Source organism: Mangifera indica, chromosome 6, assembly GCF_011075055.1.
Source record: "Mangifera indica cultivar Alphonso chromosome 6, CATAS_Mindica_2.1, whole genome shotgun sequence".
Lineage (NCBI taxonomy): Eukaryota > Viridiplantae > Streptophyta > Magnoliopsida > Sapindales > Anacardiaceae > Mangifera > Mangifera indica.
Window position 1 is genome coordinate 7,683,303 of NC_058142.1, and position 27,863 is coordinate 7,711,165.

At 32.4% G+C, this 27,863-nt stretch overlaps 5 protein-coding genes across 9 annotated transcripts in view; 4 read left to right on the forward strand and 1 right to left on the reverse strand.

The window, feature by feature from the left end:
• The first annotated feature begins 75 nt into the window (after positions 1–75).
• LOC123219263 (glycosyltransferase BC10) lies at positions 76–2,120 on the forward strand. The gene is made up of 2 exons (XM_044641108.1): positions 76–900; positions 1,145–2,120. The coding sequence occupies exons 1-2, from the start codon at positions 364–366 to the stop codon at positions 1,781–1,783; spliced, it is 1,176 nt and encodes a 391-aa protein (XP_044497043.1). The 5' UTR covers positions 76–363; the 3' UTR covers positions 1,784–2,120.
• Positions 2,121–2,460: 340 nt separating this feature from the next.
• On the reverse strand, positions 2,461–6,831 carry LOC123219262 (IAA-amino acid hydrolase ILR1-like 4). The gene is made up of 5 exons (XM_044641107.1): positions 6,358–6,831; positions 5,698–5,823; positions 4,543–4,857; positions 3,440–3,568; positions 2,461–3,119 (listed from the first exon to the last, which is right to left on the reverse strand). The coding sequence occupies exons 1-5, from the start codon at positions 6,703–6,705 to the stop codon at positions 2,712–2,714; spliced, it is 1,326 nt and encodes a 441-aa protein (XP_044497042.1). The 5' UTR covers positions 6,706–6,831; the 3' UTR covers positions 2,461–2,711.
• A 7,871-nt stretch (positions 6,832–14,702) lies between these two features.
• The window catches only part of LOC123218643 (putative disease resistance protein RGA3), a 34,247-nt gene continuing 21,086 nt past the window's right edge, over positions 14,703–27,863 (forward strand). Inside the window, exons 1-7 of one of the 5 annotated variants that reach the window (XM_044640154.1) lie at positions 15,024–18,092; positions 18,203–18,356; positions 18,664–18,808; positions 19,058–20,599; positions 20,748–20,899; positions 21,306–21,346; positions 21,443–21,895. In XM_044640154.1, the coding sequence (XP_044496089.1) occupies positions 15,214–18,021 (2,808 nt within the window). In that variant the 5' untranslated portion in view covers positions 15,024–15,213 and the 3' untranslated portion in view covers positions 18,022–18,092; positions 18,203–18,356; positions 18,664–18,808; ... (2 more) ...; positions 21,306–21,346; positions 21,443–21,895. Of the gene's footprint in view, positions 14,966–15,023; positions 18,093–18,202; positions 18,357–18,663; positions 18,809–19,057; positions 20,600–20,747; positions 20,900–21,305; positions 21,347–21,442; positions 21,896–27,863 lie in introns of those variants that run through there. The other 4 variants (XM_044640157.1, XM_044640155.1, XM_044640159.1 and 1 more) reach the window with 4 other exon arrangements.
• Positions 22,749–23,666, forward strand: LOC123219005 (putative disease resistance protein RGA4). The gene has a single exon (XM_044640658.1). It carries the CDS (start codon positions 22,749–22,751, stop codon positions 23,664–23,666), a length of 918 nt encoding a protein of 305 aa, XP_044496593.1.
• LOC123219006 (putative disease resistance RPP13-like protein 1) lies at positions 22,933–26,297 on the forward strand. Its single transcript, XM_044640660.1, has 6 exons — positions 22,933–23,060; positions 24,292–24,808; positions 24,890–25,019; positions 25,111–25,585; positions 25,699–25,850; positions 26,038–26,297. The coding sequence occupies exons 2-4, from the start codon at positions 24,354–24,356 to the stop codon at positions 25,459–25,461; spliced, it is 936 nt and encodes a 311-aa protein (XP_044496595.1). The 5' UTR covers positions 22,933–23,060; positions 24,292–24,353; the 3' UTR covers positions 25,462–25,585; positions 25,699–25,850; positions 26,038–26,297.

A 27,863-nucleotide genomic window follows, 5' to 3' on the forward strand; every position in this document is an offset into this window, starting at 1 on the left:
TTTTCTTTCTCACAATACTCATGTTGCATGCTGTAGCTACATTTGTCACGACACTATGATGAAAATTTTGTTGCTTCTTTGAAAATTTGTACCTCTAGTGGTCAAAGATTTTTTATTGGTAAATACCCATTTGTAACGGAATGATTTTGTATGCTTGTTGGCGGTGTGATCTTTGAATTTTCTGTCTGTAAGATTTAGATGGTATTGTGTGATATGATGATCCTAACAATGCACCAATTAAACACCCTTATGGCAAAACTCAAACTTTTTGCAATTTTTTTATTATAAGAAGATTTTCGGATTCTAGTTTTTGGAGAGTTTGATAACCAGAAAGTGTTTCTGATAAAGATTTGAGGTGAAGATATGCAGTCAAGATTGATGGGGTCAATAGAAGAGGGGAAGTCACCTTCTTCTCCTTTTAGACCAAACCCAACCCCAGCCCTAGCTAGGCTTTTGCCACTGAGACTAGTTCAAGTCATCTTGATGTGTTTTATTATGGGGCTAGGAATTTCACTCATTAGTTTGCATGCTATGAAATTTTTGTCAATGAAATATTTTGCTCCTGTAGAACCCTTCATTATTCAGTCTTGTTATCAGGATGCTCTTAGTATAGAATCCTTGGTTAGGCCATCAGCAGAACTGTCACATTCAATGAATGACACAGAGTTGTTATGGAGGGCTTCAATTCATCCTAGAGTGAAGGAATATCCATTCAAAAGAGTTCCCAAGGTTGCCTTCATGTTCTTGACAAAGGGGCCATTGCCTCTTGCACCTTTCTGGGAGAAGTTCTTCGAGGGCGGCCCTTCAGAGCATTATTCCATCTATATTCATTCACATCCAGCTTATGTTGCCAATTTTACACCTTCTTCTGTGTTTTACAAGAGGCAAATCCCAAGTCGGGTACTCACCATCTTTCTCTTTGTATAATTGTTTCTCTGTCTTGACTGATTGAAGGTGTTATGTGAGATTTTTATCACTTTGATTTCTTTGAAGTTAATTTTCAAAAGAATGAATGGACTAATATAATAGGAATATTTGGTTAAATGTAATTGGTATCTTTATTCTTTTTTTCTATTGATTTGTTTGTTCTTTCTTGAGTTTCTATAAAGATATGATTATTCATGAATACTTGCGTTCTTTGCAGCCAGCTGATTGGGGAAGGATGAGTATGTGTGAGGCCGAGAGAAGACTTCTAGGGAATGCATTGCTTGATTTTTCCAATGAATGGTTCGTTCTTTTGTCCGAGGCATGCATTCCTCTCCAAAACTTTACCGTTGTTTATTTCTACTTATCAAGATCCAATTATAGTTTTATGAGTTCATATGATGATCTTGGACCCTGTGGGAGGGGGCGGTATGATAGAAATATGGAACCTGAGGTCACACTTGATCAATGGCGAAAAGGGTCACAGTGGTTTGAAATCAATCGGAGGTTGGCAATCAACATTGTTGCAGATGTCACCTTCTATCCTAAGTTCAGAGATTTCTGTGTTCCAGCATGTTATGTTGATGAACACTACTTCCCCACAATGCTAACCATTCAATTGCCACATCTTCTAGCAAATCGAACGCTTACTTGGACAGATTGGTCGAGAGGTGGCGCTCACCCTGCCACATTTGGGAAAGAAGACATAACTGAGGAATTTTTGAAGAAGATTCTTGAAAGTGAGACCTGCACTTACAATGACCAGCAAGTCTCACTTTGTTTCCTTTTTGCAAGAAAGTTTGCTCCTAGTGCTTTGGAACCTCTATTAGAATTGGCTCCCAAAGTTTTAGGATTTTGATGAGGGCTTCATCACAAAGATGCCCAACTGGGGAGGAGTTTTGGATAATGATAGTTTAGTCATTTGCTAACCCAGTCTACATTAGAGGTATTTCATGACTTTGTGCCTTGAGTTTGCAGGTTCTCTAACCATTTAATCTTCAAAGAATTTTCATAGTACAGAAGATTAGACTCCAAATTAAGCTTCTTAAGAAAAGCTCTTCAAACAACAACACGCATAAATGTTATCTGCTGTCAGCCCATCAGTCAGCCCATCAAATGTAATGTTACTGAAACATACATATCAAGAAACATTTGATCTCCAATTATTTGACAATATCAATTACAATATTTGTCCATCCATGTTTTCAATTAAGATGATTCCCTCTTGTCCCTTGTCTCCATTGATTCCTATCAAGTGCTATGAATTAAGAGGCATTGTTAAGCCTGCTATAGTTTTCTCTTGCATCTTTCATTTGTGCATGACCTTCAATCTGAGAATGATTTGACTGTAACTAAGATATACACTTCAGCATAAATGGAGCTAGGCCAAGTTTTTTATCTTGTAACTCTTACTGCAATCCAGTTTACTGATTACATAAAACCAACCTTAGTTTGCAGGTTCAATGCTGGTTAAGGGAAAAACAGTTTATGTAGAGAGATTATATCTGTTGAGGTTAGTAAAGCAGACAGAAAATCTGGTAGAAAACTGATTTGTCATAGATTAAAGACTACTACAGAGATTATTTTGAATTGGTATTGACTATAGCAGAAGTAATACTTTTTCTGGGAAGCAAACTTAAAATTCTGATGATAAGATTCAACTAAATCTTCAACAATAGTTATATTTACGACCAAGACAGTATAACAGTATTAATCTCACTTCCCTCCATGAAAGAATATGACAAAACCATGTTTCATAAATGTTCAGAAGACAGTCCATCAGCAACTCACAGTTCGTCGTGTTGTTTTCCCACTGAAGAAGAAATTTTTGGTTGGAAATCAAGAAGAAATCTTAAAGCCAGTGATGCGTGAAGAGCCGAACCATATGGAAGTGCATCTTCATTGACTGTGAAGTAGGGAGAGTGCACAGACTCAAGCTTCCCAAGCGTCTCATTCTTCATTCCAAGAAAGTAAAAGTATCCAGGCATTGCTTCTTGATAGAATGAAAAATCTTCAGAGCCCATCAATGGCTGCATAATGCTAACTTTCTGACTTCCAATCATATCTCTAGCAACTATCTGGAAGTGCTCATGTAAGTCTTTGTCATTCACAGTTGGAGGAAAAAAAGGTTTACCGTCTCCTTGGAATTTGACAGTTGTGCTACACCTCTGGACAGCAGCTTGCCCTATGATAACCTGTAAGAGAAGTGAATCAGTCTATCCAGATCATAAAAATAACAAAAGCTTTAGAAGAAAACCCTTCAATATATTTTTGCTAGTCTCAGATTACACTCGAATACACCAACCCAAGTGTGCTTAAACCTATGATTGCACCATCTATCCCATTCTAATGGGAAGGAGATGCCATTAGATTGGGCCACTGGCTAAAATGTTAACAATACATGAAAATTATAAGAACGTTCATGTTTGAGACACCATCTTAGGAGTAAAGAACCTCTTGAAGCTTATTAGGTTAAAATTCAAGAACTAAAAGGTGAACCTATTCAACTGCTAACCTCCTCAATCCTCTGCTTTAATTGCATGAAGCTCTCCTTTGAAAACGCACGGAAAGTGCCGCCAATAGTGACTGAATCTGGAATGACATTGAATGCTCCACCTCCTTGAAACTTAGCAACTGTCACTACCTGCAAGTGAATCCCTTAATAATTAGAAGGTTGCATTCAAAATAGTGCAGCCATTCTACGAGGCTTCATAAATTAATGAATAATGAGCCATACTGCTGAGAAAATATAAAATCAGAAGCAGAAATATATCATGAATATATTAAATAAAAAGTCTAAAGGAGATGCATTTAATCAAAGTCACATCAATATCGGTATCATGATATTTCTCTCCTTTATTAAGGCATATAAGATTGGTTGGAGCTTCACAAGAACTTAAATTACTATTGATCTTGTAACAGCATATTGGGAGAATTCCTAAACAAATGAGTTGTTCAGAGACCTGCCATTGACCACCACTTGGATACTTAAATCATGTTTTATTTTTCATTCTCACCAACCCATGGAGGGAAAAATTCTTAAATAAATGATAAGATGACAATAGAATGAACCGGGTGGTCAAACCCACCCTAACCGTACTTCCTGTAACATCCAGAATTTGTAGAAGGCCAAATTTATGCAAATGAGAAATGACCTTCATACTGTATAATAGATTAAATATCTGCTTGTTTTGCCAGAATTCTCCTTTGTACATCTGAGCTTGCAAACATGATAAATCTGCAGTCTGCTGTCCAAAAGTAATACAATAACCAGCAAAAAAAAGTTTGCCACAACATATTACAAACAGTGTCACAAACACTTTGAGAAGAACCTGGATAGATTTATCTCAAAAACACAATATGCTTCAGAGAACAAAAGCAATGGTTTCTACTCTGATATGACGTCATGTAATCTGGAGAACCAAAACCTCTAAGGTGACAAATCCAAACTAGGCATCAACAACAATCTCAAGCAGGCTAAAAAGGCTGATGCAGGCCATACAAAGACAGAACATTATCCTAGAGAATTACTGGTGCATGTGCATCACAGGAAAAATTGTTCTAAAAGAAGCTAACATATTGCATAAATATAAGAAACTTTGGAGGTGACAAAATTACCTGTGAGTCAAGTGGATCAGCTTCACGTGAAATCAGATGTTGCAAACTTACAATCACATTAGATGCTGCCAATATTGGGTCTATTGAGTGCTGGGGGATGGCTGCATGACCTCCTTTTCCAGTAATTACTGCTTCAAAGAAGCCACTCCCAGCTAACAGAGGACCTGGCCTTGAGGCTACTTGACCTACCGGTATATCAGGTGAAACATGCAACCCAAAGATAGCCTTAACATTATCTAATGCTCCTGCATCGATAATTTTCTTTGCTCCTCCACCTCCTTCTTCAGCAGGTTGGAAAACAAGAACAACAGTACCCTAGTGAAACAAACAAAATGGTTCACAATCAGGCATCTATGAGAGAGAGAACAACGAAGCTCCAAACCTTCAAACTTTTAAAGTGAAACATTTTTCATTAATTGACATTATTTTGTATTTCTGAAACAAAAAACTAAAAAATATGAAACTATCACTTCTGAGGAGGAAGGAGGAAAATAAACTTGGGACTTTTCACCAGTAAAACTCAAAATTTTAATAGTTAATATGCCACTTTGTAATGTCTAACGTCAGCCAGTTCGTGAACTGATCGTTAGAGAAATTGAATCAGAAAGATAATCATCCAACTGATGCATTCCACTTAAAAAACCTTTTGAGAAATGAAAGAAAGAAAAGTCTGCATCAAAATCTCTCTATCTCTCACATTTCTTTCAATGTGAAATGGATAAAACGACAAGTGTGAAAACATAAAAGCTCACAGTGTTGGGCTAGCAATTCTAAGTTCTGCAATCTGTCCTAAAATTGGAGGCAATTTTTGCAACAATGATGTCCAGGTATTCTTTTTTGCATTTCACATATGATAATAAAGTCACAAAATGACTATCTGAAAGGGACAAAACATGAAAAAATAATCTAGTCATCAATTGAGGGCTTAATTGCACTTTGAGCTCCTAAACACTGTTCTTGGAATATTTTTTCCACTTTTTAAAGGCATCACACTGTGAAAATTAGACTTTGCATCAAAAGCCAATCATCACGAAAGAAACATGTTAGTAAAATCAGTTATCTATCCTATATTCCAGTTTCAGAGTCACTATCAAAGAAATAGTATCTTAGTCTAGAAAGAAGTCAAACTTAACAGGTGACAATAAAACAACGCACCTTTAAATCTTCACGATGCTCTTGAAGGATTTTTGCAGCACCAAGAAGCATAGTGACATGGGCATCATGACCACAAGCATGCATTTTCCCGGGAACTTTGCTCTTGTGCTCCCACTCCACCATTTCCTATAATATCCATCAGCCTCATCAGTTCAGTTCTTAAAAAATTCCCTTCTTCAACCAAGGAAAAAGTTTTCTAATGAAAGACAAGAGGCGACCAAATCATCATTACCATTATTGTGTGATACATAAAATTGGAAAGTCACTCTAGACATCAGAAAATCAATAAAATGAACTGAAATTTCAACAAAATTATTCATTTCCAAAATCCATTTTATTTGATCATTTTAGCCAGTGACTTCGATAAAACTAATCACGCATAAAACATATTTCCATCAAACAACAACATTGAACATACAAAAAAACCAACATAAACACTAAATTCAACCATTTTAACTTCAATAAAAAACCAATAAAAGAAGTTATTCATTTTCAGAACTCATCTTATTTCACAGTATCAGCCTAACGGTCAATCTAAACCAAACTCAGATATGATATTATAACAACACAAAACTTCTTGAAATCAAACAACATCATTTGAAAAAATACCCAAAAAACTCCAACAGAAGAAAAAAAAAACCTACGAGAATTGAACTAAACCTGCATGGGAAGAGCATCCATATCAGCTCTAACTGCGACAAAAGGAGGTTCACCGGTCCCTATGAAACCAACAACACCAGTAACTGCAACTGGGTATTTATGCTTAACACCCATTTTATCCAACTCTTGTCTAATAAGCTTACTAGTCTCAAATTCCTCATAACCCAGTTCAGGATTCTCATGTATCTTCCTCCTAACACCAACCATCCAGTCCACAACCTCCTGCCTTTTGGCAAAATCCAAAAACTTCTTGGGAATTTCTGAGAACCCATCTGAGCTCAAAGAGCCATCAGAAAATCTAACAAATAGCAGAGTAACAACCAAAAGAACCCAGTTTGCGATATTCATGATTAACAAAAAGATGGTCAGAAATTTCGACCTTTGCACACAAACAGAGAGAGATTTTAGGAGTAAAGTGATTGGAGTGAGAAGTCCAATCCAACTTCTGGAGTATGGTCAGAAATTTACATCATTTTAGAATAATATGACTTAAATTTTGGGTAATTAACATTAATGCTAATTCCTTTCTTAGAATAATAAAGAGAAATATAAATTAAATTTAATTAGATCGTATTTAATTCTTTAAAGCTTTAATTATTATTTATTACTCATAAATAAAATAATAAATCCCATAATTAATTGACAACAGAGCAGACTAGTGAGGAAGTCGGGGGCCCACAAGAATATTATGGGTCACGAGTTTGTTTGTAAGTGGTTGGTGCTTTGCTTTCTTTCAAGAGATCACAAAAACCATCCAATTCCCTCATTTTTCACATTTTTTCCATTTCTAAAGGCATTATTACACGTTTCCATAATTATTTAAAGAAATAATTTTATGGGCACAATCTATATATAAGTAATTATATATTATTATATGGTTAGATATTAGATTATTTTTAATTTTTAATTATTTAATCGTATAATGATACGTCATTATTTATATATAAAATTATGTATACAAATTATACATATAACACGACTCATATTTAAGAGTCAAGTTAAATATAACTATTTTAAGTAAGTATTTTAAATATACAAAATGAACTCATAAATGATATATTATTATATGATTAAGTATTATTATTTATTAATTTAAAATATTCAATTATATGATAACACATAATTTGTGTATCTATTATGTGCACTCAAAATGTATACATATAAACTTATTAGACTATATAATATTCATAATATAGGTGAATTCAAATGAGTTAAATTTGAATTTGGGTCGAATATGAGTTTGATTCAATTCGAAAAAGTTAAGTTTGAGTTTGATTACAATATTGAGCTGAGTTTAGCTAAAATAAATTAAAGTGATATTATTTTGATATATATTGATTAAAACAATATTATTTCGATTGAACAATACCTAAACTTAAAATTGAGCTTGATTTTGACAATACAAAACCTCTCAAATTTGAGTTCAAACTCAGATAAACCAAACTCAATCGAATCCTTCCTTGCTTCTCACACACAACCCTTCAAATGTCACAAGAATATCAACTTAAATTGTTTTTTTTTTTTTAAGGTTCTCCGCATATATATATATATATATATGTTTGGCTTTTGTATTCGACATTAAAGGTTAGTTCTAAATTTAATTGTTGTTGATATGACACATTTAAATCATACTTCAATTAGTAAATTTTTAGTGACAATGTGAATGCCCTCAAATTAGTTTTGTTTGGGTTTTTCTTAAATACAAATATATTCAATATTTTTAAAATTAGATCAAATTAAATAAGTCAATCGAGAATTGATATATGATTTGATCCGATTTTCACTAAAAACTAGTTTGACCAAATCTTATTGCCCTAACCCCGAATTTTTATTTTTATTCTATTTTTTGAGTATTTTTTTGTTTTAATGAATTGGAATTTATGTTTCAAAAAAGTAAATATACTTTGTTATTATTGATAAGAATAATATAATGTGTATCTAATTTGAGTATATAATTATATACATATTTATATGTGTCATCACATGATTAGATGATACTTTATCCTTAATTTAAAATCACTTAATTATATGATGATATATATATAAATATATATATTTATGTATCTAAAATAAATATAAATAATTTATTATTATCAAATAAATTAAAACTGACTAATTAAACTGCTCAAAATATAAACTATGAGATAACCGGTTTGGTGATCGATTTGATTTTAAAAATATTGAATATATTTACTTCGAAAATATTGATTCAATCTAGTCTGGATGAGTGGAAACAGTGTAATATTAAGATGTTAAAATGGCTTAGATTTCCTGCAGTGGCAATTGAGGTAGGTATGTTTCTAAAAACACATTCTAAACTTTGAATTGGGTGTGAAAGAAAATGACAAATAAAAGAAGTAACTTTTGTTTTTCACTTTTTAGTTCCGAAATTTTTTCAGAAATTTAAATTGTGAATGTGTGAATAATATTGTTAGTGAAGTCTTATCCATTTTGATGTCAAATTGACTTTCAAATGTTGTCACATCAATTAGTGGGAGTAGCAAATTTTGAGTTGGACAAGCTTTTGACTATTAAAGTTTTTTTTTGGATAAAGTGGGGAAGAAAAATCAAATTGGTTGTTTATAATATGTAAAATTATAAAAATGATAGTGTTATCTGTATAATTTTATATATAATTAAATAATTAAAAATTAAAATTAAAATAATACCTCATCACATAATAATATATCGTTATTTGTATATAAAATTATATATAAAAATTGTATATATAATTTTATTGTAAGTTAAATTGCATTTGTTAGGGAATCAGAAATCATGTTAGCGATCGACTTTTAAAAATTATTTCACAGAATCATGAATTATGATTTAGTGATCAAGCAACACGTAATGACTAACAATCTGTAAAGAGTGACTTCAAGTTTAGAGGATTAAACAATCTTAAAAGTTGTATTGAAAAAGTCGAGAGCACAATTTCCACGATGATGTAATAAAACACATCATTTTCCTATAATTAAAGGTCTATTTTCTTATAATTCAAAAATGAAGTGGCAAGAGTCCATTTATTATTCCTTATGTTTTAAAAATCATTACCTTATCAATATTCTTAATTATTGTATTAATTTAAATTTATTTCTTTTTCTATAAAAATAGGATAATTAAAGGGAAAATAAGGACAACTTCTTTCGTAATTTATTTCATACATTTTAATAATTATCTTGTGGACATAGATTTATACAAATTTTTTTGTTGAATCATGTAAATACCTATTTAGCTCTAATTGGGCCCATATAGATCGATATTTTAATTCTAAGACTCGACACCTAAGTTACATTAAAAGAGATTTAGTTCTTTGTAGAATTATGACAAACACCCAAGTTTAGAATCATTAACGACTTTGAACCTAATTGGGAAGATAGATAACAAAAGTGTTGGACTCTAAAACTTACCTCTGAAAAAAATTGGATAAAACAACAATTTTGCAAGCATGGAAAGCAAAACACTTTAGAAAACACTACCACCAAGAATAGTCTCCATGATGACTTGAGCTTTAGGAAATCATATAAAAGTGTGTTTGGTTTGAGTAATGTTTTATTATTAAAAATAAAATATTATCACAAAGATAAATTACTTAACAAATTACAGGGTATAAAGTATTATTATATTAGATAAAAATTATTAAGTATAAATTATTATTATGTTTAATTGGATGTAATAAAAGATTACTAATATGTTATTTTACTTAAATGCCTTGAATATAATTAGTCTAAAATATTATTTATTATATTAATTGAAAATAAAAATTTTATTGTCCTAAACAATTAATAAATAAATATAAATATATAACAAAATAAAAATTATTTTAGTAATATTTTAATATTTAAGGTGGAGTTAATAATAAATATATATTTTATATTATTTATCACATCATCATTAATAATAAAAGAGTATTGAAATATCTTATATTAGCTTTTTTATAAGAGATTTTTGTCCTTATATTTAGGTTGAGTACTAGCAATAAAATGTCATTCTCATCATCTTTTTCTTCTTTTGAGTCATTCATTCTAACCTCCATGGAAGACTTTTCCCATTTTTTGGCAATCTTGTGTATTTCTCTTTAAGATAAGAATACTTAAAATTAGGATTTTCGTACCAAAAAGTGTAAAAGGCCTTGTCAGCCATGACGAATGCTTTATTAAGATTAACATTCTTGAGGTCATCTTGTCCTTGTTTAGGTCCGTTTGCTGCTTTCAAAGTTTTTTTGAATTGCACGAACTCTAGTTGAAGAAGATCCATGAACCTTCCGTGTTCCAAGCAAAGATCGCCAATACTTGCTCTATAGCTTTGGTCCACACCATGTAAGCTATCTCAACAATATCTACTTTCTTTAACACACTCAAGTCACACTTCTTCTTTAAACTATTTAATCTTTGCTTTTTGGTAGGACGTTTTAAAAGCCTTAAAAATATGATTTTTTTTCCTCGTCTCATTTTTATTCCTCTAAGGGACCTAGGCCCATGTAAGAGTTAGCCCACACCCACTCTCAAATTTAAGAAAGTTTAAAGAAAAATGTTTAGGTGCATCCTAAAAAAATAAAAAAAATGAGTTACTTAAACTCACTCTTAATTGTAAACAACTTTGAAAAAAAAGAAAATTTAAGATATACTTCTAAACCCAGCCTCAAATGAGCCTAAAATTATAATTAAATAATATATTTGTATTGTCGCAAAATAATACCCAAAACCTAGTGCAAAATTAAATTATACAATCACTCAAATATTCATTTAATTGTAAAATTGAATTAGACCATCACACAGCTTTGGTCTACACCATTTAGGTTTATCTCTACAATATTTATTTTTTTAACTCTAAAATACACTTTTTCGTCTATGACTCACTTTTTTTCCTCCAACTCTTCAATATTTATTTTCGTAATAAGTTTTAAAGATAATTATTAAGATTTTTCTTTATGATTCTCATCCCATAAGTCAAGGGTGAACCTAGGCCTATGTGAGGATTGGCCCAGACCCACCCTCAATTTTGAGAAAGTTCAAACAAAAATGTTTAGACCCACTTTGGTAAAAAATTAAAAACGAGTTACTTAAACTCACTTTTAATTGTAAACAACTTTGAACAAAAAAAACTTTAAAATATATTACTAGACCCCCTCTCAAATAGGCCTAAAATTAGAATTAAATGATATACTTATATTGATATAAAATAATACTCTAAACCTAGCATAAAATTGAATTAAACCATCACACAAACACTCATTTAAGTGTAAAATTAAATTAGACCATTACATAGTTTTGATCTAAGACTCACTTATGTTCCTCCAACTCTTTAGTTTTTGCTTTTGTGGTATGTTTTAAAAGCCAATATTAAAATTTTCCTTTATGGTCCTCATCCCATAAGCAAGGGCAAACCTAACCCTATGTGAGGATTGGCCTAGATCCACCTTCAAATTAGAGCATATTTAAAGAAAAATATTTAGACCCACCCTGAAAAAAAATTTTAAATGAGTTACTTAAGTTCACTCTTAATTGTAAACAATTTTAAACAAAAAAAAAAAAAAAGATATATTATTAGACTTACCTTCAAATAGACCTAAAATTAAAAAAATTAAAAAATTAATTGTAAACAATTTTGAACTAAAAAAAACTTTAAGATATGTTATTAAACCCACCAGCCAATGGACCTAAAATTATAATTAAATGATATATTTGTATTGATATAATAATATTTTTAAATCTAGTGTAAAATTGAATCACACAAACACCATATTGTATAAAAAAACCAAAATTTTATATAAATTGAAATCAAGAAATTAATTTCATAAACAAGATTTTTTACTTCGTACCGTCAGCTTGATTTTGGCAACCACCTCAAAATTTTATTTCCAAATACATGGTTTTAATTTTTTTTGAAAAATGATGCTAAAATATATAATTGATATTTAATTATTCAAATATTTGAATATAATATTTTAACTTGATTTTTTTTATTAGTATACAATAAAAAGTATAGATCTTTAATTAGTACGATTAAGTTTTGATTTATCAGTTAGATTTAAAATTATAAAACCTAAACATTTGATTGTTTATTCGGTCAATTTAATCAATTTTTTTGTAAACTTTTATGTATTTTACTTGTATTATAATTGTGATTGAATTATAAATTTGTGCAAAATAATTTTCAAGAGTTATAGCTAATGTAAATGCATTCGATTATATTATATTTAAGTTAATCACTAGATTCCCATGTTTTTTTTTTTTTTTACTCTCTTGATAGTGAAAAAGTTTTTCCACTCAAAAAATTAATTATGTTATTAAATTATTTCTTTTGCTCAAGAATTGGTCGTTTTTATTTTTTAAATTTTCACTATTTATTGACAAACAATAATAGAGTTGTAGAGATAAAGGTGAATCTAAACCGAGCCATTTCACTCTTAGAAGCTAGTTTAACTCGATTCAACTTAGTTTAAATTTTTTAATTTGAATTCAAATTGAAAAGTTTGACTTGTTTTTTTGAAAGCAAGTCAAACTTAAGCTAAAAGATATTCCACTTAATTCATTTTGATTTCAACTCAAATTCATAGCATGAATCAGTAATTTAAATTTGTAACTTAGTTCAATTTGAATTTTTAGCTTGAGTTGACAGTTCAAATGTATGACTTAATTCAGTTTAAATTCATGTATAGAATCAATAATTTTGTCTATCATTTAAGTAAAACAACGTTGTTTTATTAATGTGCCACAAATTCAAACATCGATTCAAATAAAATCAAATCATAAATTTGAATCATTAATTCAAACTAAACTATTTTTTATTTGAGTTAAACTTGAATCAAAAGATATTTAAACTCAATTCAGTTTGCATCCACCTTAATGCGGAGGGCTCTCTCTACAAAAATTATGGGTTTGCCACCTACCCAAGGGTGATTCGAAAGCTTGATTGTAGAGGAAATGTATTTGAGCAAATGTTTATGTGAGAAAGGGTAATGATTAGACAGAATCACAAAAATAGTGAAAATAGATTACATGGCAGGCCATCGTGATGATCAACTTCCATGGTTGTGTTGTGTAGGCTTCAATACACAAACAAGGAAGTAATAGTCTTTTTATATAATTTGTTTATTTAAAATATTATTTTTAATTTTTAAAATAATAATTTTAAAAAATAAAATATAGAGATAAAATAATTATTTGACTCTTTAATACTGTCATTTTATTAATAAAATTTAATTTTAAATAAAAAAATATTAATTATATTTGATTTTGAATAAAAAATATTATTTATACTAATTAAGGCTGAAAGAAACGGTAAGAGTATACTTTGGAGAAAAAATGTAATTCACTATTAAATAAATTAAGGGAAACTTAGCATCCTCTAGAGATTTCTTTGACGACCTCTCTTAATTTACATATAATTTCTTTTTGGGAAATTGAGTTCTTACTACTTTTATCTTAAGCCCAAAAAATTATGTCCCATCTCAGGAATGTTGAAATAACAAAATTTCGCGCGTTAAGTCTATAAAATCCAAAAAACTCATATGTTATCTATTTCTATTTGTGTTTGTGTTAACTTTTTAATAAATTATTGATTTACCATTTTCTAATTTAATGATAAAAGCACCCTTTTAAATTAAGGCCAAAAGACTATTTCTTATCCAAGTTTAGATGTATTCTCAAAGTCAAATTTGTAGGATTTGAAAAGTTAAAAGTCTCATTCATACATTCATTTAAAATCTTAATTATAATTGGGGGTAAAATCTTTATTTAATAAAAAATTTTAAAAAACTAATGTTTTATTACGTTTGCTCTCTTCAGTTTGAAATCTCATAATTTCTCCAATTTGAAGTATGAAAAATCAACATTCCCCTATAGGGTTTGTAAATCATCATCGGAGACGATTGTTTTTGGCTACACTGGCTCTCCCTCTCGACTTAAATCTCCTTGTTGATCATATCTCAACTATTATTAAAACCTATTTTCTTTGACAAAGACAAAATCGTCTTCATCGAAGTGCCTTTATCTTGGACAAAGATGATGTTTTCGTCTAAAAATAAGACAATCGTTAGAGATCTCAACCGACGGTAATCTTTATCTAAGACAAAGTTCTTCGTCTTTCACAACTTCTCCGATGATTGTTTTTGAAAGAAAATTAGTTGGCCAGGTGGGCCAACCAACTTTTATATATAAATTTTTTTTTTTTATAAGGGTTGGCCGGGTGGGCCAACCAACTTTTATATATACAAATTTTTTTTATAATGGTTGGTCGGGTGAGCCAACCAACTTTTTTTTTTTTTATAAAATTGGTTAGCCGGTTTGTCAATAACTTGGCTAATCAATTTTCAAAAGTTTAAAATTTGATTAAAATTGCTTGATGGAAATCACTGTCATACTTTAACTAAGAAGGGTTTAATGAAAATCACTTTTCTCTTATATAGTCTGTATTTAAGAAATAAGAATTTAATAAAAAACACCCTTCTGTTTTTTGCATGTGAAGAGTTAGTGAGGTGTTTGCAATTGAAAAAGGTTTCATCTCACTAACCATGGCATTTAGGATTTGTGAGCACAGATGGCTTCCACTTTAAATCGAATTCTATTTTCTAGCCCTTGAAATTGGGTAGCGCATGGAAATGACAAAGGTAATTCTAAAATTTGAAATCAGTTATGACTAGCAGTTCCTAAAAATAGTTTTGACTAATAGTTCTTGAAAATTTGCCGACTTCGATTCTACAAATTTGGCTAACTACAAATACATAATAAAAAAGTGATTTTGACTCACTGTTTAGACTTGTGGTGCTCCGCCTTTGTTGACTGATTCAAACAAATTGGCACAACATAAACAAGAACACCCATTTCTGTTTTGATCAGTTTCATAACATCTTTCATTATGGCTGAATTCCTTGTGCAGATGGTGTTGGAACAACTTGCTTCAATGATTCGTCAACCAGCGGAAGGAGGGATTAGGCTGATTGCAGGTGCTGGCCAAGAAGTTGGAAGGCTTCAAAGCAACTTACTGTCCATTCAAGCTGTGCTTGATGATGCTGAGAACAGACAGGCTAAGGATAACGCCGTGAGAGTTTGGTTAACCAAGCTTAAAGACGTGTCTTATGACATTGACGATGTGTTGGATGAGTGGAACACGAAGCTTCAGAAATTGAAAATTAAGAAAGCTGAAGCTGCATTTAATCCAGTGAAAAAGGTATGTTCCTTCATTCTTCACTATCTCGGTTGTAGGCCATTGGTTATGCGCTACCACATTGCTGTCAAGATAAAAGATCTTGATAGAAAACTTGATAGTATTGCTAAGGAAAAAGAGACGTTCAACTTTAGATCAATGACAGAGGGTAACAAAGAAATAGAGCGACCAATGACAACCTCTATTGTTGATTTAACAGAGGTTTATGGAAGAGAAGGTGATAGAAATACAATTGTAGATTTATTACTGAGTCAGAGTAGTTGTATGCAAGATCTTTGCATCATCTCTATAGTAGGGATGGGAGGAATTGGTAAAACTACCCTTGCCAAATTAGTTTTTAACAATGATAAGGTAAGCACTCATTTTGAGAAAAAAATATGGGTATGTGTTTCTGAGCCATTTGATGAGCTTAGGATTGCCAAAGCAATTCTTGAATCTCTTACAAATAATGCACTAAACTTACATGAGTTAGAAACCGTGGTGCAAAACATACATCAAATTTTATACAGAAAGAAGTTTCTTCTTATCTTAGACGATGTATGGACTGAAGATCCAAAAAACTGGGAAAATTTGAAATCTTCTCTTACATGTGGTTCTCCAGAAAGTAGAATTTTGGTGACCACGCGAAAAGAGGAAGTTGCAAATGTCATAGGAACCACCAAAATTATCTCACTAGGAACACTTCTTGAGGAAAAGTGTTGGTTATTATTTAGTCGAATTGCTTTTTTTGGAAAAACCATTGAAGAATCTAATGAATTGGTGGAAATTGGTAGGAAACTTGTCCAAAAGTGTAAGGGTTTGCCGCTTGCTGTAAAGACTTTAGCTAGTCTTTTGCGTTATAAAAGAACTTTTGATGAATGGCAAAATATCTTAGGCAGTGAAATTTGGGAAATAGAAAAGGTAGAACAAGAGGTTTTTCGACCTCTACTATTAAGTTATTGTGATTTGCCCTGTACTTTGAAAAAATGTTTCTTATATTGTGCCATTTTTCCAAAGGATTACGAAATAGATGTAAGAGAATTGATTAGGCTATGGATGGCCCATGGTTATGTGAAGTCAAAGCCAAATGAGGATATGGAGTTAATTGGCGGAGAGTATTTTGATACCTTAGCAATGCGTTCTTTCTTTCAAGATTTTGACAAAATGACTTCTTGTAGTAGAGCAGAGCTTTGCAAGATGCATGATATAGTACATGATTTTGCTCAATATCTTACCCAAAATGAGTGTTATGCAATGGAGGTTGCTGGTGTTGGGGAGCTAGAATTGGACTCTACTTATGATAGAGTTAGACATTCAATGATAAAGATTCAAGAAGGGGCCTCATTTCCTAGCTCCATATATACTAGAAAGACTTTTCTACGTAGCCTTATGGTTGATTGTAATTATGGTACTAACCACCCTAAGATAGTTTTGTCCAAATTAGTTGATCCGTTGGCATATTTAAGGTCACTATCTTTGAAAAATTGCTCCATCGAAGAAATTCCTGTAGAAATAAAAGGGTTAATACACTTGAGGTATCTTGATTTGTCACGAAACCATAATATAAAAAAATTGCCCGAAACATTGTGTGAGTTACACAATCTACAGACCTTAGACATTACTTGGTGTAGTGGTCTCAAAAAACTACCTCAAGGGATGGGAAATTTAATTAACATGAGATATTTGTTGAATGGGGAAACTAGTATAAGTTACATGCCAAAAGGTTTAGAACGATTGACCGGTCTACGAACATTAGGAGAATTTGTGATAAGTGATGGCAGTTATGGTAGTAAAGCATGTTCCATTGAATGTCTTAGAAACTTCAAAGGCCTTCAAGATCTTGGTATAGAAGGCTTTGGAAAGTTGACAGATGCAGCTAAGGTCAAGGGAATAGAATTAATCAATAAGAAAAACCTGCGTGGTTTGAGTCTAAGCTTTAAGGGGAGTAACAATGAGGGGCATGATTATGAAGAATTTCTTGAAGCGTTGCAACCACCCCCAAATTTAAGGACGCTATGGCTGCGAAATTATAAAGGCAACACTATGTTCCCTAATTGGATGGTGTCATTAAACAAATTGAGAAAGTTATGTTTGGTGAATTGTATAAACTTTGAGCATTTGCCTCCTTTGGGTAAGTTATCATCCCTTGAAATTCTTATGATATGGGGAATGAAGAGAGTGAAAAGAGTGGGTAATGAGTTTTTGGGAATAGAGAATGATACCACATCAGCATCTTCATCAGTAATTGCTTTTCCAAACTTAAAATTTCTAATGTTTGATGATATGGAAGACTGGGAAGAGTGGAATTACAATATTACGAAGAGAAGAGACGGAGATATTACAGTCATGCCATCTCTTAAGACCTTGAAAATTTCTTTGTGCCCCAAATTGACATCACTGCCTAACCATCTTCGTCAGATGTCAACGTTGAAGAAGGAATTTTATAATTGTCCTCTTCTCGACGAACACAGAACCGATAACTCATCATCATCTTCAGCAAGCTATCAACTGCAACAATGATGCTGTATATGCGCAAAGATACCAACTTTGAATTCTCAAACACCTAGGGATGCCATCAATGTAACTCGCAGGTGATTTCCTCTCTTATTTTTTTAATAGTAATTTAATTGTATTCTTTTTAATTTTTGGAATAAAATCAAGTAATATTTAATACTTGTACCATTGCAATTGTAAAAACCAGGAATTTTAAAGCTACATATTCGTACATTGATTTTTCATGGTGGATGTTCACTGGCAAGAAGGATTTTCCTTTTTCTGCAAACGCAGCATTGATTTCGCATTTCTGAATTGACAAGACCATGAATTCTCAAGCAGCTATTGCCGCCTTTACTCTGGTAATTTTCTCTTCAAGAAGTAGATAATTTAAGATACATTCTATGTTATGTTAGTGTATAAATGTAAGCAATAAGATAACGTTCGGTAATCTTAAGTTATGTCAAGTGCCTGAGCTTTAAATTTATAGTATCACATTTTCCTCATCAGTTATTAATATCTCCAAATTGAAATCTCTCTCTAATATTTGTCGAAATGGAGGAAGCGGAGATTAGAATGATGAGACTTAGACCTTGGTAAATAATCTTGCTAGCCTCAAATTAAGGTCGCTGACAAGTCATCTTGTTATATGGCAACATTGGAGAACAGGATAAGTGGATGTCCAATACTTTCATCAATCTCCACCCAATACTAACCAAGATCTCCCAGGTTCTTTCTGAACTTTGATTTTGCATATGTGCAAAGAGATAACCTTCTGAATTCTCTAAGGGCTACAGTTGCCATCAGTTCACTGGTAATTTCTCTCTTCTCCTTTTACTCTGTTTTTGTCTTTATTTCACAATGTAAACAGTCAAAGTATTGAGTGAAATCCTATGCTTTGTTATTTTTAAAACAATTGAAGCTTTTATAACCTTAATGAAATCATTAAGTGTCTTGGTAAGTAATAAAAAATATCATATTGAATGTTTTTCTTTTGTTTTTAAGCTGAAGAAAAATAGTTGTGCACAAGTATTAAGAAATCTGATACCATATGTTTTTTCAGGACTTGGAGTATTGCAGAGTCTCCTCAATCAGAAATTCTGTTTCATTGTAAGATTCCTATGATGATTATATCATTAAAAAACACTAGTAACACCCCTAGATTCTCATCTTTGTTTAAGTAGAACAGTGATGAATCTACTTTAGAGTTGTTGAAACACCATGTGGTAAGTGCTTCCTTTAGTTTTTGATACCAAGCCTTAGGAGCTTGCTTCAGTCCATTGAGAGCCTTATGAGTTTACACACATAGAGTGCTTGGTATTTTCTATTAAGTGCTTGAAGGTGCACTTATATGCAGTGTTTTCTGGGATTAATTATTGAAAATTAAGTTTGATTTGAGTGACTATGCTTAATTGTGTTATAAATGTGTTTTCTGGAATCATGGGTGTATTTTGTGTGTTTTCATGTCTCAATTGTTCAAAATGATGTTTTGATGAAAAATGACGCTACAGAAGAAATTGATGATGAGTGAAAACAAATGGATTGAAAATCAAAGTTGAAATGAAGAAGATGATACATTTCAAAGAGTGGATTCTCAGATTTTGAGTAGACGAATCAATACCTTCACACAAAAAAGTGATGTTGCAACATTTTAAACTCATATTTTTTCAGGTGGAGTTATAAGAATTTTTTGCACAATTCGTTCCTCTAAGAAAACTATTCTAAACAACTTCACTTGGTTGACTAGGCTTAACAACCTGTCAGAATAATCTTTTTATGTTTTCTGTCTCCTTTATCTTTGCATTTCAAACTCTCTGATCAAGTTGAGCATTTGCATGTTTTCTTTCATTACCCTGGTATTCCTCTTTAAGGTAGTCCTGTATGTCTATTTCAAACATTAGGTTCATGATCCTTGTGAATATTGTGCTTAACACAGTAGAAAATAGACAAGCGGCAGCTTTGTATTTCCTGGTCTTCCTTTCTTTGTGGTATTTGAGTTGAGCCATTGTAGGATTTTCTCCCAAAGGTCTAATGCATCAAGATGTCATTCTGACAGCCTAAGCTTGATAATTATCACCATCAAACAATAGCGGTGTAATAGATGAGAAAGTTTTATCATTTTCCATTATTTGACAACTGTTATGATTTTGGTTTAATGTTTATCTTTTGGCTTGTGTTTATGACCTCTTTCAACTCACAAATCCCTCAAGATAATCGCTTTGGTACCAATTTGTTGTTGTATTGCACTGAATGAAAACAAAACAAAAAGAAAGAATTTTTATGAAGCACAAGAATTTTGGGACTGGAAAATTAGTAATATTATCTTGATTCAATGCATATCCTTAAATACAAAAAATTTTAAACGGAAAAACTAAAAAATGTCTTTAAAAATAAACAACTAACTTCCTAAAGGCTTTCCTGGTAGACTTATTTTTCATTTACAACCTAACAACATCTCAGTTTTACGTATCAGCAGATCTATCAACAGCTTGCAATTTCAAGTCACAGGATGTAATTTTCAAGAATTGTGTTGTTCAACCATTTTTTTGGGGCATCAGATGAAAAATGAAGATATCCTTGTGTGCCTGTGGCGCTAGCCAGCAAGGTAGTGTTGCTATCTTTTCAGATGTTAGGACTGACCTGTTTTAGGAACTTTGCTATTTCTCGGGTTCAAAATTTCAAAGCATATTGTTATTAATCAAGAACAGAAGTTCACATGCATATTCTAATTCAATTCCATATGTTTTTTCTAGTTGCAGAACTTAATGGCATAGTAATGTTGATCAAACTGTCTCTTCCACCAACTGGCATAAATAGAATGTTCCAAGCATCTTGAGTCACCACTCTTAAATGTAAGGCTAAGGCCAAACTTGCCATCTTCAGATAATGCTGGATATAAAATCAGGTACTCTCCGTTTCCATCACCACTTGTTCTCTTTATTATCATCACTACATACCTGAAAACCATACCCTTTTGTTCATACATCTTGGTAATCTTTTCATTTCTCACTTCAGGAGTTCTTTCTCCAACTTCTTGTAGTCTTTATGGTTTGAAATGCAAATTCAATATTTTTGCAAATTATTACACATTTTATTTAAGTTTTTAGGCGTTTGATGATTGATGAATAGCCGTTGCTAACAAACTTCTGAAACCCCACAATTGAAATTCTCCTTTTCTCCATTTTTTATGGGTTAAATGAAATAGGACTGAAGTTTTTATTTTTCACATGTACTTCCGTTCATTTCTTTTTGTTACCATTGCATTGACTCCATCCATGTCGTGTATGATAAGAATGTTAATCCTTCCACAGCAGATAAGCATGGAGGTGTTGGAGGCGATCAAATTTCTCAGGTTTGCTCTAGTCTTACCCTATTTGTCCCTCTGATTTCAGTTTGCAAAGGCAGTTTTCTTTATCATATTCACATAAATTTTTTGATTTTGTTTCAGATTAAGCTGCAATGTCCAGACGAGTTCTTGATCAGTGTGAGTGGCAACTACAGTGGTTTACGGTAGCAGCCTTGTGATCAGATCACTGACGTTGAAGAGCTACAAGAGAACCTATGGTCATGGAGTTGAAGAAGAGACCCCATTTACTTTCTTAATGGATGGAGGGTTGGTTCTGGGTTTGAAAGGAAGGAGTGGTTGGTATCTTGATGCAGTTGGCTTCCATTTATCCAATAAACAATCAACAAGACTCCACAAGGGCCAGAAGAAGTTTCAGATACTTGCAAGTAAGGCTTCAAAATAGTCTGCTACCAAGGAGACTCAGAAACTCTCAGATTTAACACAGAGTATGACTAAGATGTATTATGAACCAATACTCAAAAGGGTGAACACTTGCATGGAATATATATTTAATTCATACAGCATATATCTTGAATAAAACATAGCTTTATTCAAGAAGCAGCCTCAACTATAAATATGCATGTAACTATTTGTCAATCACAAAACTTGAAATCAAGGTATTTTCATGCAGTGGAAAAGAAGAGCATCAAGACATTCCCAAACCACTGCCACTAGAAAATTCAAAAGGTAACAAAGTATAGAGAATATGTGAACTGGAGAGGATGAAGTCGAATATGGGGGCATTTTATATCACAGGCATACTATCTAGCAGAATCCGGAACAGGCTAGGATACCATATCTTTGTAGGAAAGCATCAACTTTGTGAGCATTTGGACCTCAAGACAGTCATATCATGTACACGGTTCATCCACTGTACTTCCAAGTTCCAAACCCAATACTGAATTCCAATTCAGTTATTAAAGAAGATTGGAAAAAAACTAGACAGGGAATCTGCACTAGTTATTTTAAGGAAACGCGCTAACATATGTCTTTATCAAATAGCTTTGAAAGGAAGGAACAAAATTATGAACATAAATAAATTGTATCAATAATAAAATTATGTATATCTATTTTAAATATATAAATATATATATATATATTTAATATGTGTTATCAAATAATTAATTAATTTTAAATTAAAAATAAAATAATATATTATTATATAATAATCTATATAAATATGTATAAATTTATATTTTTAAAATAGGCATGGGTATCATTACTCTCCAATTAATTGAAAGACGAGAAATGTAATATTATTTAAAAGAAAATAAAGCCAGTGTAACATTTTTTAAAGACTAAAGTGAGGGGCCAATGATGCTCCGCCTTTGTTGATTGATTCAAACAAATCGCCACAAAATAAAGAACACACATTTCTGTTTTGACCAGTCTCATAACATCTTTCATTATGGCTGAATTACTTGTGGAGATGGTGTTGGAACAATTTGCTTCAGTCACTCGTCAACAGGCAGAAGAAGGGATTAGGCTGATTGCAGGTGCTGGCCAAGAAGTTGAAAAGCTTCAAAGCAACTTCCTGTCCATTCAAGCTGTTCTTGATGATGCTGAGAACAGACAGGCTAAGGAAATCGCCGTGAGAGTTTGGTTAGCCAAGCTTCCAGACGTGTCTTATGACATTGACGATGTGCTGGATGAGTGGAACACGAAGCTTCAGAAATTGAAAATTAAGAAAGCTGAAGCTGCATTTAATCCACTGAAAAAGGTATGTTCCTTCTTTTTTCACTATCGCGCTTGTAGGCCATTGGTTTTGCGTTATGACATTGGTGTCAAGATAAAAGATCTTGATAGAAAACTAGATATTATTGCAATGGAAAAAGCAAGGTTCAACTTTAGATCAATGGCGGAGGGTAACAAAGAAATAGAGCAACCAATGACAACCTCTCTTGTTGATTTAGCAGAGGTTTATGGAAGAGATGATGACAAGACTGCAATTATAGATTTTTTGCTGAGTCAGAGTAGTTGTGTGCAAGACCTCTGCATCATCTCTATAGTAGGGATAGGAGGAATCGGTAAGACAACTCTAGTCCAATTAGTTTTTAATGATGATAAAGTGAACATTTATTTTGACAAAAAAATATGGGTATGCGTCTCCAAGCCTTTTGATGAGCTTAGGATTGCCAAAGCAATCCTTGAATCTCTTACAAATAATGCACCGAACTTATATGAGTTAGAAACTGTAGTGCAAAAAATACGTCAACATTTAGAGAGAAAGAAGTTTCTTTTTGTCTTGGACGATGTGCGGATTGAAAATCCGAAAAATTGGGAAACTTTGAAATCTTGTATTATATGTGGTTCGATAAAAAGTTGAATTTTGGTGACCACACGAAAGGAGAAAGTTGCGAATGTCATAGGAACCACTAAAATTGTCTCACTAGGTGCATTACCCGATGATAAATGCTGGTCATTGTTTAGTCAAATTGCATTTTTTGGAAAAACCAATGAAGAATCTAATAAATTGATAGAAATTGGTACGAGACTTGTCCTAAAGTGTAAAGACTTACCTCTTGCTGTAAAGACTTTAGCAAGTCTTTTGCACTACAAAAGAAAATTTGATGAGTGGCAAAATATCTTAGAAAGTGAAATTTGGGAATTAGAGGAGGTTGAGCAAGAGATTTTTCGTCCATTATTGCTAAGCTATCATGATTTATCCCCTATTTTGAAAAAATGTTTCTCATACTGTGCAATTTTCCCAAAGGATTATAAAATAGAGAGAAAACAATTGATTTAGTTATGGATCGCTCAAGGTTATGTGAAGTCAAAACCAAATAAGGATATGGAGTTAGTTGCTGCAGAGTATTTTGAAACCTTAGCACTGAGTTCTTTCTTTCAAGATTTTCAGAAAAATGCATATGATATTAACATATGGTCTTGCAAGATGCATGATATAGTACATGATTTTGCTCACTTTCTTACCCAAAATGAATGTTATGCAGTGGAGGTTGCTGGTGCCGGGGAGCTAGAACTGGATTCTTCTTATGATAAAGTTAGACACTCAATGATAAAGATTCAAGAAGAAGCCTCATTTCCTAGCTCTATTTATACTAGAAATACTTTTCTACGTAGCCTTGTTGTTGATTGCAATTATGGTACTTACCCTAAGATAGTTTTGTCCAAATTAGTTGATCAGTTGACATGTCTAAGGTCATTATCTTTGAATAAATGTTCAATTGAAGAAATTCCTCTTGAAATAAATAAATTAATACACTTGAGGTACCTTGATTTGAGTGAAAATAATAACATAGAAAAATTGCCTGATACATTGTGTGAGTTTTACAATTTACAAATCTTAGACATTAGTTGGTGTGGAGCTCTCAGAAAACTACCTCAAGGGATTGGAAACTTAATCAACTTGAGACATTTGTTGAATTGGGGGATTAACAATATACGTTACATGCCAAAAAGTTTGCAGCAATTAACTGGTCTACGAATCTTACTCCTATTTGTTATTAAGTGAGAGAAGTTATGGTAGAAAAGCATGTTCTATTGAATATCTTAGAATCTTAAAACACCTTCGAAAATTTGGTATAAAAGGTTGGAAAATTTGATAGATGCAGAAAACGTCAAGGGAATAGGATTCAACAATAAGGAAAACTTGCGTGATTTGGATGTTGACTTTGAGGGGAGTATGAATGAAGTGCATGATGATGAAGAACTTCTTGAGGCATTGCAACCACATAAAAATTGAGAGATTTTATGGCTACGAAATTACAGAGGCAATGCTATGTTCCCTGTTTGGGTAACTTACCATCAATTATTTGCCTCCTTTGGGTAACTTACCATCCCTTGAAATTCTTTTGGTAGTTGGAATGAAGAGTGTGAAAAGAGTGGACAATGAGTTTTTGGGAATAGAGAGTGATGCCATATCATCATCTACATCAATTATTGCATTTCCCAAACTGAAATTTCTTTCCTTCTGGAGGATGGAAGAATGGGAAGAGTGGAATTATGATATCACTAATAGAGTAGGAGATATTTCAGTCATGCCATCTCTTAAGACCTTGGAAATTTCGGGCTGCCCCAAGTTGACATCACTGCCAAACCATCTTCGCCAGATGTCAACTTTGAAGAAGGAATTTTATAATTGTCCTCTTCATGACGAATAGAGAAAACTGATAGCTCATTATCATCTTCAGCAAACCATCAACTTCAACAATGATGCTGCATATGTGCAAAGACACCAACTCTGAATTCTCAAACACCCAAGGTTGCCATCTATGTAACTTGCGGGTGATTTCCTCTCTTTTCTTTTCTAATTAGTAATTTAATTGCTTTTTTTTTTAAATTTTTGGACCAAAATCAAGTAATAGTTAATACTTATAACATTGCAATTTTGAAACCAGGAATTTTAAATCTACATTTTCGTACATTGATTTCACATGATGGATGCTCACTGGCAAGCAGGACGGTCCTTTCTGCAAATAAAACATTAATTTCACATTTTTGAAATGACACGACCATGAATTCTCAAGCAGCTATCGCCTTTGCTTCTCAGGTAATTTTCTCTTCAGGAAGTGGATAATCTTAGATACGTTCTATGTTTTGTCATTGTATAAAGGTAAGCAATAAGATTACATTTGGTAATCTTAAGTTATGTCGAGTGCCTGAGCCTTAAATTTATATTATCACATTTTCGTCATCAGTTACTAATATCCCCAATTGAAATCTCTCTCTCATATTAGTGGAAATGGAGGAAGGGAAAATAGAATAATGAGACTCGGACCTTGCTAAATGATCTTGCTAGCCTCAAATCAAGGTCGCTGACAAATCATCTTATTATATGGCAACATCAGAGAACAGGATAAAAAAGGTCCAATACTGTCATCATCTCCACCTGATACGAACCAAGATCTCCCAAGCTCTTCTCAACTTTGATTCTGCATATGTGCAAAGAGATGATCTTCTGGATTCTCTAAGAGCTACAATTGCCATCAATTCACAGGTTACTTCTCTCTTCTCCTTTTTACTCAATTTTTGTTTTTATTTCACAGCATAAACAGTAGAAGTTTGAATGAGATCCTATGTTTTGTTATTGTTATAACAAGCAAAACTTTTTAAACCTTTTGAAAAAATAATGAAAGCATTAAGTGTCTTGGAAAGTATTGAAAAATCTCATACTGAATGTTTTTCTGTTCTTTTTAAGCTGCAGAAAAAAAAGCCATGCACAATTGTAAGTATTAAGAAATCTGATGCTGAATGTTTGCTCAAAAGGACTTGGAACATTGCAGAGTCTCCTCAATCAGAAATTCTGTTTCACTGTAAGATTCGTAACTGCTATTTGTCCATAGGGTAACATACATAACATTCCAAGGTTTTCTCATATTTAGATGATAAAATCATGTGCAGACTTTTTATTATTAATATTATCTTCTCTGATTTATCAAGTAATACTAGATTTTAATAATTTTGTATTATCAATGATGATATGGTAAATAATTTAAGGGATAGTTTGAAAAATACGATAAATAATGTAACACCTTTGTTTGCTAGTACAGAGGTGTCTGATATGCACTCAAAACTCTCCAACAAATTATATAAAAAAAGAAATTATAAAGAACAAATTTTGTTATTGAAAAGAAGATAGTTACAACCACTGATTTCGCTAATCAAGCGCTTTGCCTGATTATTACAATGCTTGCAGAACTCCTCTGCTTACAAAGACTTCATCAATAACTCCATCTATTCTCTTATTCTTCACTTGCTTAAATAGATACCCACATGTATTACAGAATTCTCAATACATTTATTACGGAATCCTAAATTATTATTCTAGCAGCTTCCCTGCCTTTTTTACCCTTCATCGTATCCATCATATCAATTATCTCCTGTTTTATTCAGTAGCTATCTTCTGTCGTATCTTCATTTTCTGCCTTTCCTCCATCTTCTTTCCTTTTTCCTTTCTTTGTAGACTTTCAGAGTTTTATCCTTTCGCTGTCTTCTGTGATATGTTGCCATAATTAGGGGCCTCACAGTGTCACGTTTCCAGGATTTTCTATAGGACCACAAGCTGTGATGTTCGTGTTCTTGTTGTTCTGCCACTTGGTTGGTTCTTGACCTCACTTTCAAATTCCCCCCCAAACTGAGATTTCTGGGGAGAACCTTGAATTTCCCTAGATACTCCAATTGTTCTTAGGAAGTTTGTTTTGTTGAAGATGCCTGCAATCTGCTCCTTGTAAGCTATGTATTGTATTATCACTTCTCTATTGCTAACCATAAGTGTGATGAAGTAGACGTTCACTTCAATGTGCTTAGATGTTACATGAAAAATAAGGTTATGAGCCAGAGAGGTTGCACTTTTATTATCATACCAAATTATAGGAATGCTTGTGTGATTTAGTTTATGTGTTCCCCCATGAGTGATAGGCAATTTCTATTCTTACTTGAGCCAGGGAACTACATTCTCTTTTTTTGCTTGATCTAGAATCTCACCTTTGCTTCTTGGAGCTCTAGCTTATAGGATTTCCATTTACCTCATTGAGGTATCCTCCCCTTGATTTCCTATCTTCAA

Excerpts from the sequence above, each read along its gene's own strand:
- LOC123219262 (XM_044641107.1), bottom strand. The coding sequence starts at position 6,705 with ATGAATATCGCAAACTGGGTTCTTTTGGTTGTTACTCTGCTATTTGTT. Across the intron at positions 5,824-6,357 it reads TGGATGCTCTTCCCATGCAG|GAAATGGTGGAGTGGGAGCA; the intron begins GTTTAGTTCAAT and ends TGGATATTATAG. Across the intron at positions 3,569-4,542 it reads CTGATCCACTTGACTCACAG|GTAGTGACAGTTGCTAAGTT; the intron begins GTAATTTTGTCA and ends ATTCACTTGCAG.
- LOC123219005 (XM_044640658.1), top strand. The coding sequence starts at position 22,749 with ATGGCTGAATTACTTGTGGAGATGGTGTTGGAACAATTTGCTTCAGTC.
- LOC123219006 (XM_044640660.1), top strand. The coding sequence starts at position 24,354 with ATGATAAAGATTCAAGAAGAAGCCTCATTTCCTAGCTCTATTTATACT. Across the intron at positions 24,809-24,889 it reads TTACTCCTATTTGTTATTAA|GTTGGAAAATTTGATAGATG; the intron begins GTGAGAGAAGTT and ends TTGGTATAAAAG. Across the intron at positions 25,020-25,110 it reads ATGATGAAGAACTTCTTGAG|TATTTGCCTCCTTTGGGTAA; the intron begins GCATTGCAACCA and ends CTTACCATCAAT.
- LOC123219263 (XM_044641108.1), top strand. The coding sequence starts at position 364 with ATGCAGTCAAGATTGATGGGGTCAATAGAAGAGGGGAAGTCACCTTCT. Across the intron at positions 901-1,144 it reads AGAGGCAAATCCCAAGTCGG|CCAGCTGATTGGGGAAGGAT; the intron begins GTACTCACCATC and ends CGTTCTTTGCAG.